This window comes from Athalia rosae, chromosome 3, assembly GCF_917208135.1.
Source record: "Athalia rosae chromosome 3, iyAthRosa1.1, whole genome shotgun sequence".
Taxonomy (NCBI): Eukaryota; Metazoa; Arthropoda; class Insecta; order Hymenoptera; family Athaliidae; genus Athalia; species Athalia rosae.
This window is the reverse complement of record NC_064028.1, coordinates 3927958-3941462: the sequence shown is the minus strand read 5'-3', so window position 1 is coordinate 3941462 and position 13505 is coordinate 3927958. Positions and strand designations below refer to the sequence as shown.

The window sequence follows — 13505 nt, the reverse complement described above, 5'->3', positions numbered from 1 at the left end:
ATGAAAGTATAAGGTGTGCATCAGTATGAACGATTCCGTAGGAGGAACTTCAACAATAGCGCAGAGCAGAGTTTGCTTTTCATTCATTTTTTACTCTGAATATTTGAAATCTTTGAAAAGTTCAGAGCGTCAACTTGAACGCTTGGGAATCGAAATCCGTACACGCCTCGCTGAGTTTAAAGAAAATCAAGTTTCCCAGATTACTAAATCTAAGTTGCAGTATAATTATATCTGCGGTCGACTTAATGGAGGTCCAGCGATTATTTTCACTCAACTGTAGTGGGGAGTATTGACCCTTGGTTGTTCTGCTCAGCGAATCGCCAGGAAATCTTATCGTCAGCTGAGCCCGTTACCTTTTCGATTGCGAATTACGTTCGTATGGGTAGTTATACTTTTGCCAACGATAAGAGAACACCGTGTCGGTGGGAAAAGCGACAAACGGTGAGTATAACGCGTGGGTGTTTACGCGTGAAAACAAAGCGGCGTGCAGTTGCGTATGTATGTACAGAGATGAAACTTGGTCATATTTACAGGTATCGGTGTACGCACGGTCTACATGTACAGAGTGACGTGAATCGACGCTTATAAATGGATATAAAAAGGCTGGGAAATGTTGCGAATGAGCGTCAGAATACGCGGGTATACCGCGTATAGGTGTGATAAGGGTGCCGGGATGAAGAGGGTGAGACCTTGAAGAGACCCGAGCGACGAATGAAAGAGGAGGTGAGGAAAAAAAAAGGAAAAGACGAAGGCGCAGCCGGCGAAAGTAGGGGAGCAGAAGCTCTTCTCCTCCCTCTGCAACAAGTGTTCGCAATCAATATCCCCCGCAAACACACGTCGACGTCGACCGCCGTGCGACACTATGCTGTAATAAGGTGGAGGTCGATTTCTGGATTTCGAAGGGTGGGACTCCGTAATCGTATAGTCTGTTATTGTACGTATACATCAGCACACCGTGTATAAGTACAAATGTGTTAGGGTGTCGCAATATAAATCGATGATTTTAATTCTCACGCTATTGCAGGCACATCGATTTTATACGGGTAAAAAATTCAAGACCCGCCCGAATGTGCACTGGACAAACAAATATTTTCTATCTCAGTTCGAAGTATCGACGAACATCAAAGGGACGTATCAAAGTCCTAGTTACAGATGCAGCGAATTATCATCTTCGATATTTTTTTTTACTCTTCTTTTATTTTAATTGAGGGAGAACTGAGGGGAGGGAGGAAGTCATCAATCTTTTAGTGCGACACCCTAGTTAGTAGGTATTTTGTACACAGATGTGGCGGTTCTTTGACCCTATGACCTTGTTAGATTGGTTCATCGGTTGATTCTGTAAGGCGCGAATCGTGTCGATTGCCGGTTATCCTCAACGCTACGTGCATACGTAAATAAAATGCACATGTACAGTAGATTTCTGCATGATGATTTTAAGCGAAATTGCATATGGAATAGCCCAACGGGTCGCACTTATGCTAATTCTGATTCTCAGGCTTGTATGAAACTCCGCCGTGGTAATCATAAACCTCACCGATGAGACTCTTTAATAATATACAGAGAGTTATCAATCAGGAGGGCCTGCGGAATGGCGCACGCTAGCCATTATCTTTACCATATAACATTAACGGCGCAGGCGTCGAGGATGAAATTATTTTTACACCGAGTAGAGCCCAGTTGATGTCCATATTGCAGATATCTTGCCGTGAGAATCCTGCGGTAAGAAGAACTCGACCGCAAGCCGAAGTAACTGCGGCGTGGATATATTCTAGTATCCAACATCATTTCCATTTCTCCTGGTCGTGCAACGTTACATAATTTTCCAGTGTAAAATAACGTACAACAAATAATTTACACGGCCAAATCATCGACTCGAGTTGCCCCGGCGTAATTCTTCTAATTTGCATCAAGCGCGTTATCGCGGGTCGACTTGGTCGTTCGCCGCGATTTCTTGTGCAGCCAGAGGTCCTGAACTCGTATCGTCGGTAGCGCGAGTGCCGTCTACGTCATCGTCGTCCTTTTCGTCGTTTTTGTCGGCGTGTAGAACGTTTATAAAGACTGAGAACGTAGGCGATCGGGGAACGCGCAAGGCGCGCGTGTCTCGTCTGATCGATTTGAAATTCGACGCAAAAGGTTCTTCTTGGGGTTGCGCGAACGGAGACGACCACCATTCAGAAATGGTCAGAGCACCACGTACTAACTACTAGTCCAGCAACGCGTGGGGCCATGCAACAATGAGACACTGAGGACCTCGTCACGCCCAGGTAAGTCGATTTCAAATCATGTGTGACGATTGAACGATGCCGAGTGCGATTGTCTTCATCCTTTTCGTTTTTTCGAATTGAGAAGAGCAAATTTTTGAAACCGGTTCATTTCTCGTGCGTAACTCCGAGGGAAGAGGGAAGAGTTCGCCCGGTTTCCCGGTGAAAAATTGATGAGATTCGGAAGAACGGTGGAGATGTGATACGAGGTCCGATTCGGAGGTGAGAGGCATGTGTATGCAACCTGATGCTTCACCGGGACCAGGCGTATAAGGCGCCATTGCGTTCTGCGCCCCTGAATCAAACGGGTAAATGCGAACACCCACGCGGGCAGGTGAAACGATTTCATTGATTTTCGGAATGTTACTCAAGTACACATAATCAGCGGGGCTCCGTTCTTCGGGTTAATGTTGAAGTTCAGTTGCACGCGATTTTATTGTACCCACGTAATAATGATATCATAAACCTTCTTCTGATCCTGAATAAAATTAGCGGAACGCCCCTATCACGTCCGACCATTTCCAGGCGGCTTGACCGATCGACGAAAAACATACAATCGGTAGCTTGAAGTGTCTCCAAAATTTATTTAAGTTTCGAACGCTGCGGTACGTCAACACTTTCAGAAATTGTCGTGAGAAAATCTAATCAATGTGGAAAGCCGAAGTGATAAACTCACGGACCGGCTATGACGTTCTTTGATTGTGTTGATCGTTGGAATTTAAGATTAAAACCAACCGAGGTGCGGAATTAAAATTTCTTGTTGCGTCGACGGATTCTTTGAGTCTGAAATCCCCAACTAATTAAGCCGAAAGGAACCCTGATAGCTACCCTCGTCGCAAACAATTTTTCGAATCTGTTTTCTTTTTTAGATGCCATTTCTGAACGCGTTGACGTAAGGATTTTCATAAATCCGCAGCTATATAGGGTGTACGTGTCGTCGATAAAAGGTGTAAATTCGCTGGGTAGAAAACGACCAGTGCGTGTACTCTCAATACTCTCAATCAACGGTTTCTCGAGCAACGGATAAGACTTAACGAAAATATAATAATCGATGAAACTTGTCCATTACATGGAACATTATCTAATCGTCCTTTTTGTATGATAAATACTTTCGACGTGGGTATAATTGTTGCATGCGCTACTAAACTTGATTCGGTTGCTTATCGATGAATATGCCTAAATCAAGTCGCATTCTCAAAATCACGTTGAAATGAAATAATCTCGAGATATTTTCTTATTTTTAGGCAATTCTGTTCACATCCTTTTTTTACGCCTTACACTCCCATGCATTCGAGTTGAGTAAAATCGGCTAATAGTTTAACCGTTTCCATATACATGTATTTCATACAACTCATGCAGCATGTAAAAAGAGAAAATAATAGAGAAAATGTTTTCCAGAAGTTTTCCTCTTGTAGCTAGTTTCTTCTCTCATTTTTTTCTCTTGTTGAAATTTTCTTTTTTTCCCGGCAAAAAAAACCCGACTTTTATCCCGCTTCAGAGACTGGGAAACTTGAGGTTTTCATGCATGTATTCGGGAAAAAGTTTTTAATTGATAAAGTACGGGGGTCGAACTGTAATTGGACCTTCCCTGATGTTTCAGTTTGTCTGATCCCTCCCCGTTTCATGAAGATTGTACTTTTTTGGCTGTTCTTAAACGAAAATCCTCGTTAAATGACCCAAGGATTTCGGAAACTAGATCAATTGGGAATACATAGAAAGACAGAGATGATTTTTCTCCGAAATTTTGTTTCAGGAACATCTATGGGCCGCAAAAAGTGGTGGCGCGGAGGCTTGGAGCTGCTGCTGCTGCTCTGCGTGTGTTCTCACGGCATTTTGAGTGACGGTGACGTTGGTAAGGATTATGCGCTTTAGCTTCGGGACTCCGGCATAGCCAGGGATATCATAAATTGAATATAATTTCTCGTCAGGTCACTGATTCGCCTGCCTGCACAACAATTGCGCAATCAATAATAAAACCATTTCGTCATCAAATCATTGTTCGATTAGGAGACAGAGAATTTAATGAAGATTCGAGTTAATGAATAAACTAAAACGGTGCTGTTTGTCCGGCAGGTTTCTTTTCGTTAAAATTACGAGCTTTCCATCATACCGATCTCAAAAGTTTCAAAAACCTTTGGTAAAAAGTTATCAAGTAGGATTTTTATTCGAATTCTTGTAAAATCAATCTCCTCCTTCCCTACTTTTTCGCCCATTGCACAGGTATTGGAAAAGGGGCTGATACTCTACTCTTATCGAGTAGAACTTTTTTGAAAACTTTTGAGAGGCACTTTACAACTATTCGAAAAGAAACTTGGACTCTGATAACCCATTTTTTTTCAAAAATTGGGGACCATCTCGACACCGCCGTCCATAAATTACGCGTATAAAGATATAGTGCGCGCGATCCCCTGAGGAAAACGTAGACTCGACAGTTTTCGAGTGATAATCTGTTGATTACCAGATACTTAATCAGAACTAAGTTCTCTCGGAAACAGTTCTTGGGAAGGGGAAAATTGATTTGTATTTCAACTTCCATTATCGCGAGCAATATCGCGACGGTACTCAGCTCTTTGATCAGCTGTTTCTTATTTTCCTTATTTCCCTAGGAGATCGTAGAAAAGATTGAATTCAGCATGTACTCTAGTAACGGTCGGACATATTTTTATCGTCAGAAGACAAGACCGCGGTATTAAGCTCCACTTCGTGGTTACGCGAGATGAACTATACATAAATCTACTAGAAATTATGTCTTTTGCTCTGCTCTTCCTTTGACGGGAAACTTGCGGGTAGTACTTCTCTATCAAAAGGAATAAAAAATAATGCTCATTCAACTCTCTTTCTTGCGCGTTCGCCTCGGGGTTTCCAAAGGGATTGTTCCCTGCAGCGAGTTTTAAAATTCGTCAACGATTTCGAAAGCAATTTTGTTTCGCAATTTCTTAAAGGACTCTCGGATTACTCGGCCCAGTTAAAATATGGAGATTGCATCGGTCCCCACCCCTACGACAAGAAATTATAATTCTTTTTTCCGTGTTAACTAAAGGGGAGCAATCGAGTCCAGTATGTATACGTGGAGTAATTAAGAGCAGTGAGAGTGCAATTTTTTTATACTCCAGCTTTTATTAAAAAATTCCAAGGTCGCAGGCTAGCTCAGCAACGGATGTTTGAAGGATTCCTTTTCTATTTTTTCCGTTTTTTAACGTGGCGAGCGAATATCACAGAGGTCAACGGCCATTCCTACCATAACGAGGCACGTATGTCATGCATAGGAAGACACAGATAATCATTATTGGATCACTTGGATCGTAATGATACGAATTTTATATCAGTATAGATTCCGACGTGTATTTTTATTTCGCTCGGCCAGCAGATTCCGGTTTTCAATAGTCGCTGTGGTTAATCCACGTCGTGTCGTTCGGTAGTCTCTTTATTATCGTTGACGTGTCGGATAAGCGTAGCGAGGGGGTTTTCCCCACGCCGATTTAGACTCGATGATAACGGAGTAGCGATTATTTGAGAAAAAATCCAAATCTCAAATCATCCAACGAAATGCAACAGTTGCGATTGATATGCATGCTCCGATTAATATGACGTGAATTTAAAAAATTCTACCTGCGTGCCCATAATATCGTCATCATATGGGGTTTATCGGCAGTGTACATATAGGTTTAACAGGAAACGAAGTTTGTAGCGTCAGCGGGGGCGTAATCGCGGGGAGAGTTTTGAAAAGGGCTCATTGTCAGCCATCCGAACGACGCCCACGTCTCTCGTTCGCCCATGGCCATTGCGTAGTTATTGAGCTGCTCTCTGCCTCACCTCCTCCGGCTGTTTCTGTTATCTTCCATCCCACGTATTCACCACCCCCCGTTAACTTCTATCCCAACCCAAACCTTACGTGCCCTTCTTCGGGATTCAATATTTCTTTCATCGCGAGCCACGCGCCTTTCCTAAAATTCGACAACGCCTGAGAGAGCCTCTTTGTGGTTTCCGGCAGATTTCACCTGGAACAATTCATTTTCATGCTTCAATTAGACGCGACGTTATTGTCTCAGCTTAGGGCAGAACGGACACTTTTTCTTTTCAGATATCGTGCCTCTGGGTGCATAAGCATTTCAAATTTTCGTCACCTTTGTGTTACAGGTTGTTTATTCAGCGAAAATCTTTGCCAACCGGATATCGAATTTTGTTATAATGGTGAGTATTGAATTTTGTTACAATCTCTTGCTCTGTAGAGATATGAATTGATGAAGGTTTCCTTCGTTATAAAACGAAAAAGTTCATCAGGAATATTGACACTGTTTCTCTATCATTTAGATTTGGCGTTCGGACGTTGTTTGCAGAAATACGGTAACGTGGAAGATGATGACCTATACAAGTAAGTCGAATCATTATCAGCGCCAATTATTAAAATAGTTTTACAATTAGTATAATCGAAAAACGCCCGTTTTACGTTTACCTTTTATTGGCTACTTTCCTTCTAAAGGTACGATCTCAGACCACACCAGTTGCAACCTTTGCGGATGCAACTGGAGAGATTGGCGATTGAAGGATACAAGTGGCCACATCCGTACACCCAATGCATAATTCAGAGGTCCTTGTACGCTCTACGCTTCAGGTATTCATTGATAAAATCATTTCCTATAAATTACATGTTGGTATACCAAAAGTTGGCCAATATGAAATAAACGTTGGATTAATGAAAAGTTAAAGTCGAATAATCCCAGTATCGTAATCTACACGTAATGTTATTGTCGATTTCAGAACTGTGAAAAACGATGAATTTTGTCATCGGCTAAAAGAAAAAAAGAGGCATGAGTTTGTTGACGATGATGACGATGGCGACAATAGCGATGATGTTGGAATCGATGGAGGAAACGACGTGGTATGATAAAAACGCACAGATATGTTTTACAGAGTTTCTGAAAATGAATAATGATTAACGGTAATTTTTTTAATTTTTTTCCCTCCCCCCCATTTTATTAGCATTCTCAAAAAATAGCAATAGTGAAGTTTACACCGAGTGAAGAAGACCCGCATGGAAATTTTGCAGATGAATTGTATTACCCACCCGGAGTGGAGAAGGAGATGCCAAGTTTTTTCAACGAAGATATGGCTTACTCTAATATCCCCCGCTTGGTGGAGAGTAAAAAGTATGATTACCAACGAGACGATGCCAGAAACAATGCATGGGTAAATTTTGGATCGCAAGGTTCGCTGAACGATCTGCCCGTGAAAAACAACTTTGTCAATCCCGCGAGAACGTTGAATAAAAAATCTCTGCTCCTAAATTCCCTCGAAGATGATCTCTTCAGAGTAGACCATTACCCCAGCCAGAACTTACAGTCGAACCTGCAGAGGAATTACATTCATTCGACGAATCGTGATATGGTTGAAGACGATGGCGTTCACTTTGAAAGACAAGTTAAGAGTGCAAAGCAAATACCGGACGATGCCCTGGAATTTTTAACGGATCAGCTGCTCGAGAATATCCCTAATCTCAAAGATCGGGGGCCCGTTGACGAGGATCTGAACGAAAATTATGAACGCGAATTCTCCAAAAAGTACAAATACCCCAATGAATTTGGGAGATTGGAGCTACCCAAGCAGCAAACCGGCTCGTGGATTGGTCCGAGGATCCGATATCCAGGAATTCAGCTATATTCTCCAGCAAGGGAAGATAACAACTTCGGTATCGATCGGCAGGATTTGGAGGATATTTTAGAGCTACAGCTCGCCAATAAACCTTTGAGTGACAAGGCTTCACGACCAAGCGGGATGTACACCGAAGGTGGACTGGTTAATCCTTTGAAACACAACATTTTGAAGCCAGGTATTTTTTCCTTTTTTTCCTTGATGGTCCATGATTAAAGAAAAGCGAATATTCGTGTAAAACAAACCTTTTTTTTTATCATAGCAACCTCTGAAGACAAGGTTTTCAACGAGGACGACGACGGAGACGATGGTTTTGCCAATCATTTGGATGCTTTGCTGTTGCGGCGTGAACTCGCGGGCTTCAAAAGGCGTGAGAGATTGGATGTTAAAAAACCGGGTCCACCGTTCTCAACGAACAGTTACGCCTTTAAAGCACATCCCTCGCAAAATACAGGTAAGGAATAACGACTTTGAAATAATCGAATTCGAATTTCAATAACGTACGTGAATTTCGGTTACAGTCAACCTCGATGACAACGAAGAAGAGAAGCATGAGGCAAGTATCTCAAATGATGAATATAATGAGGAACGTAGGTAATTTATGCCCTCTATACGTTTATCGTAATCGCGATGTGTCTAATATAACAACTTTGCATGACCCGTCAACGTTTTAGAAGGAGCCTCTGAATCTGCCTCTCGTCAAGAAAGAGCTGAAGAATTCGTACAATAATGTTGATATGGATCACGTGTACATACAGTTCAAAGGGCAAATCCACACGTGGGGCGAAGGTGAACATATCATCAACGAGGTATGTGCCCAATCGTCATTGGCGGTATGGAATTGCGAAGCTCGATCTTAATTCAAACATCCCAAATCCAGGTTGGCAGGTTGCTTGGGCTCGAGCCAGAGACATTGATCGATATACGCGTCGAACGGGCCGAAGTTACGTTCAAAGTGAAGCCGGACAACAACAAGGGATACAACGCGACAGATGTTGCGAACAAAATTGGTAAATATTCTACCATAATGTAAAAATATAAATGTCAAGAATACAGGGAATGTTAATACCTCAAATTTCGCCCTCCAGACGGAATACGCGGTGAACTAAAGGACACTCTCAATGTTGAAGTTCTGAGAGCTGGTATCGGAGACAAGGTGAAACGAATTCCCTGTAGATGATTAATCCTCTGTTAGTTGTCACGGACTCTCGATAAACGGGTGTAATTTCTGTGCGCAGGCAAAATTACCTGCTATTTTAGAAATTGAAACCGCGCCAGAGTTGAGCACCAGTACCTTCAACTTACTGCTGGCAGCGGGTTTGATTGCCGCAGGTGCTGCGGCCGCTGTGACTCTGTTCATTGCAAGACGTCATGCCAAATCCAGATCAAAGCTCGCTGGTCTCGCTACTCCTGATCCGGAAGCTTCCAAAGACTATCAGGAACTCTGTCGAGCGAGAATGCAGGCAAAGCAACCGACTGAAAAACCGGATTCACCTCGGATCGTTAATTTATCACGCGAGAGCGAATCCAACAATTCACCCTCGAGTCGCTCCAGCACCTCGTCGTGGAGCGAGGAACCTGCGCTTTCTAACATGGACATCTCAACTGGACATATGGTTCTGGTATGTCGTAGACGATGATCGCTGACCTCTCCGATACTGTATTCTCATAATTATTGACTCCACTTCGCAGTCGTACATGGAAGATCATCTGAAAAATAAGGATCGCTTGGATCAGGAATGGACCGCGTTGTGCGCTTACGAAGCAGAACCGTCATCAACGGCGATTGCAGAGGGTCAAGATAATATCAAGAAGAACCGCCCAGGGGCGACGCTTCCCTACGACCACTCCAGAGTTGTTTTGAACGAATTGGCCAACATAAACAGTTCCGACTACATCAACGCATCAACAATCGTTAGTAACACTCGACCTTCGTTTCGTTATAATGTGTAGCATCGTAGCTGTCTGTCTGCACTAACAATAGTATTAGCTTTTCGGGATATGCCTACAACTCGATACGTTGAATCAGCATATTTATCATTTTTATTATTTACTGACCAAATATCTACGACATTAATTTTCCTGGATGCCGCCCCGACTTTTCAGAAACCGGTAAGTGAGCCAAAGTCGCATACCGGGTTCGATGCATAAAAAACTAATTTTTTTTCAATATGTTTGGGTTGTATCAAGTTGATCTACATGGTGACGGTAAATGCTTTACGAAGTAAAATGCATGTACGCTGTATTTTTTGTTCGTTTATCAAAAAATCTGATTACAAGCGGTAAGTACAATCTCTAGTTTCTATAATTATTTTCGAAAACTCTCGATATGGCTGTGAAGACGAAGTACAATGTATAAACTGGTGATTGAACATCAGAATTGTAAAAAATTCTCAAACCCACGTCTGTAACTTGGAGATTCGAATGAAAGATCTGAAGACAATTGCTTCATCGAGAATACTACATGGTTTATGTGCTATTTCTGAACGTAATCTGTAATTATTTGTCGAATGGGCTAAGCTTGCTGTTGCAAGTTCATCGCTTCAGTGTAACTGCTAAAGGCAAACGAATAATTTTGTTCGTCGGAAGGAGGGATTTGTTATTAATTGTAATAACATGTTGAATTTTTAGACTGACCACGATCCCCGGAATCCGGCTTATATCGCGACGCAAGGACCTCTCCCTCAGACAGCGGCAGATTTTTGGCAGTTGGTTTGGGAGCAGGGAAGCGTAGTAATAGTGATGTTGACCAGATTGACAGAAGAAGGGCATGCCATGTGTCATCGTTATTGGCCCGAGGAAGGTTCCGAACTCTATCATATCTACGAAGTGCATCTAGTGTCGGAGCATATTTGGTGCGACGACTATCTCGTGCGCTCATTTTATCTGAAGAATTTACGAACTGGCGAAACGAGAACCGTAACTCAGTTCCATTTCCTTTCCTGGCCGGAAAATGGTGTACCGCATTCAACGAAAGCTTTACTCGAATTCCGCAGGTTTGTAATTGCAAAATTTGCCGAATATCGATCACGTAATCTTCTTCAGGGATTGATGCGACGATTTCTTTTTACACTTTCAGAAAAGTGAACAAATCATACAGAGGAAGATCTTGCCCGATAGCGGTACATTGCAGGTGAGCTAAGTACAGGGGCCTAGACAGACATACCGGTTTGCAAAGGAAATATTAAACAGATTTGTAAAACCTAAGCACATTCAGCGAGTTCAATGGAAACGCGGTTGGACAGAAGAATGAAGTTTTTCAAAAATCTCTTTCAGTGACGGAGCTGGGCGCACAGGGACATATTGCTTGATCGATATGGTTCTAAATCGCATGGCAAAAGGTGCCAAGGAAATCGATATCGCTGCAACTTTGGAACACATTCGCGATCAACGACCCGGAATGGTGGCAACGAAGCAACAGTTTGAGTTCGTTCTCATGGCCGTTGCTGAAGAGGTTCACGCGATTTTGAAAGCACTACCTATTCCGCCTGCTGAAAAATCACCAGCTGCGACAACAAGCACAACTTCTCCACCGGCCAAACCTGAACAGTAAAGACAAAAATAAGTATGTATTTCAACTTAAAAAATACTAGTAAAAATGGTTTATCATTTGGATATTACTACGAACATTTGTCTGTACGATAATAGATCAGAGTTATACTCGCACTGATAATATATTTTAGGTATTTATAACGATGTAAAGCCAGATATATTCAATTCTCCGTTCAATATCAATCACGTTCCAATCATAAGAGTCTATATCTATCTGATAATATCGAGTGGTCCAGTCATTTTTGTTTCAGCCTCACCGCGCTCGCTCAGTGTAATCAGAGTTTGAAAGATACCCGAAACTACGTGCGTAATGAAAAGAGAGAATTTATTCATAAATTGTTAGCGACGTTCTAAAAGCGTGTTGTTTTCTAATTTGTGTGATCAACACCGCATCGATTTCAGTAAAAAAAAAAACTAAATTCCGTTTCTCCAAACCAGGGTTTACCGGTACATTTATAGAGAAAATCGCAGCTACTTCGCACGGCCTAGATGTTAAGTAACCGAGTTGTGAGATTTTATCGTTTTTGGGGACTTAAAATTTTTTTCAATCACTTCAGATCAGAAATCCGATGAAAAAAAAAACTCGGAATCAGGGAAGCATAAGAACTGAAAGAATGCTGACATCAAAGTATTTCCCTGCTTGATGTAGAAAATTATTATTTCTCTCTGTGCGTCTGAAATTGGTAGATACATATACCAATTGCGCAAAAATATCGCATACTTTACTTTAGATGAATACGATGGGAAAACAATATATATAAAAAGTGCTTATACTGGTTGTTTGGCATGATTACTGAATCTAAAATATGATAATAAAAGTCAATGTAGCAGTATGTACGGGATAGAATATACGTATAACTGAATGTACTAATATTATATGAAAGTATACTAAAATCACTGATAATATTTTAATATATGATACAGGAATATGATATACATACAAAAAACATATATATATATATATATATGTATATATAAACACATATATATACATATACATTATACAAACAAGAGATGAAGGGGAAACCATTGCATGTGAGAATCAAAGTGGCAAAGTAATGAAAATTGACCTGGTGAAGGTAAACGATATTATCCATGAAACTGATCATCGCGGGTGAGGATGTTGCGATGTGGGCCCCGTGGCCCCAGCCTCCCACGGGGTCGACTAGTTTCGTCGGAACCCGTGATTTGATGGTGTTGGCGCAGTACATTTATTTTTTGACCAAATGAAAGTAATGCGCTAAAAGTGAGATACTATATGTTGCGCATACTGTTCGCTAAGGAAATCTTTGTCATCGAATTATAATTGGTATTATTTCTGACTGGTTGTTTCATATGATGAAATATATATTTATTGATAAATTATTAAGTATCTATAACAATGTTGTACGTATATCAAACTAAATATCAATAATAGTTCTCACTGTATCTTCCCGCTAAAGAAGAGATCTGATTGCCTTCATCGAGCTCTCGTGAATTTCATTCAGTTTTTATTTTTACACAAAATTCTTGCATTTTGAAAAATGAATTAATATATTTACATCTAAAAATACGTTCTTGAAAATAAAGAACATTCATTGCTTGATAACAGATGCCAGTGGCTATATTTGAGTATCGGAATTAGGAACGTTACTTATATTTTTTTATCAAATGTTTAATGATCTATTGTTAGTTTCAATGCCTAGTTATCCGGATGTGAATAATTTTCTCATCGAATTTGGATGAGTTATTACAAAATATGTTATACATTCGTTACTCAACTTGTAACAACGCTTTCAAAAAGGTCAACCAATAAACAGGTCCAGATCAATATCAATGACGTACCTCAAACCAAATTGCAAACTTCGCTTGACTACAAGTTGCATTTGATTAGCCTCTTTTAGCGACAACTTACAGAATAGATTCTATATTTTTGTGTAAAATGAGGAATGATGTATCTATATAAATAATATAGTTATAAAAGTCTATACTATGTTATTCGAGAATATAATAATATATGTTGTAAATGAATAAATCAATCTATGTTCAAAGGACTGTACCGTA

The 13505-nt window shown here is 41.0% G+C and overlaps 1 protein-coding gene and 1 long non-coding RNA gene across 7 annotated transcripts; one reads left to right on the top strand and one right to left on the bottom strand.

Annotated features, from left to right (window-relative positions):
- Positions 1-253: 253 nt before the first annotated feature.
- Positions 254-13495, top strand: LOC105686313 (receptor-type tyrosine-protein phosphatase N2). Of its 6 annotated transcripts, XM_048651703.1 has the most exons (20): positions 254-441; positions 534-2264; positions 2350-2483; positions 4015-4113; positions 6399-6452; positions 6573-6633; positions 6742-6873; positions 7020-7140; positions 7242-8088; positions 8173-8364; positions 8432-8466; positions 8585-8719; positions 8791-8920; positions 8999-9066; positions 9149-9532; positions 9603-9824; positions 10017-10022; positions 10542-10906; positions 10990-11043; positions 11187-13495. In XM_048651703.1, exons 4-20 carry the CDS (start codon positions 4023-4025, stop codon positions 11461-11463), a joined length of 3174 nt encoding a protein of 1057 aa, XP_048507660.1. In that variant the 5' UTR covers positions 254-441; positions 534-2264; positions 2350-2483; positions 4015-4022; the 3' UTR covers positions 11464-13495. The 6 variants fall into 6 exon arrangements, with proteins under 6 accessions (XP_048507660.1, XP_048507659.1, XP_012256404.2 ...); XM_048651702.1 differs by lacking the exon at positions 2350-2483; XM_012400981.3 differs by lacking the exons at positions 254-441; positions 534-2264; positions 2350-2483 and adding an exon at positions 2494-2569.
- LOC125500165 lies at positions 4460-9294 on the bottom strand. Its single transcript, XR_007277376.1, has 5 exons — positions 9159-9294; positions 8980-9080; positions 6715-7050; positions 6386-6625; positions 4460-6259 (listed from the first exon to the last, which is right to left on the bottom strand). It is a non-coding gene; the product is annotated as an uncharacterized LOC125500165 (long non-coding RNA).
- Positions 13496-13505: the final 10 nt, after the last annotated feature.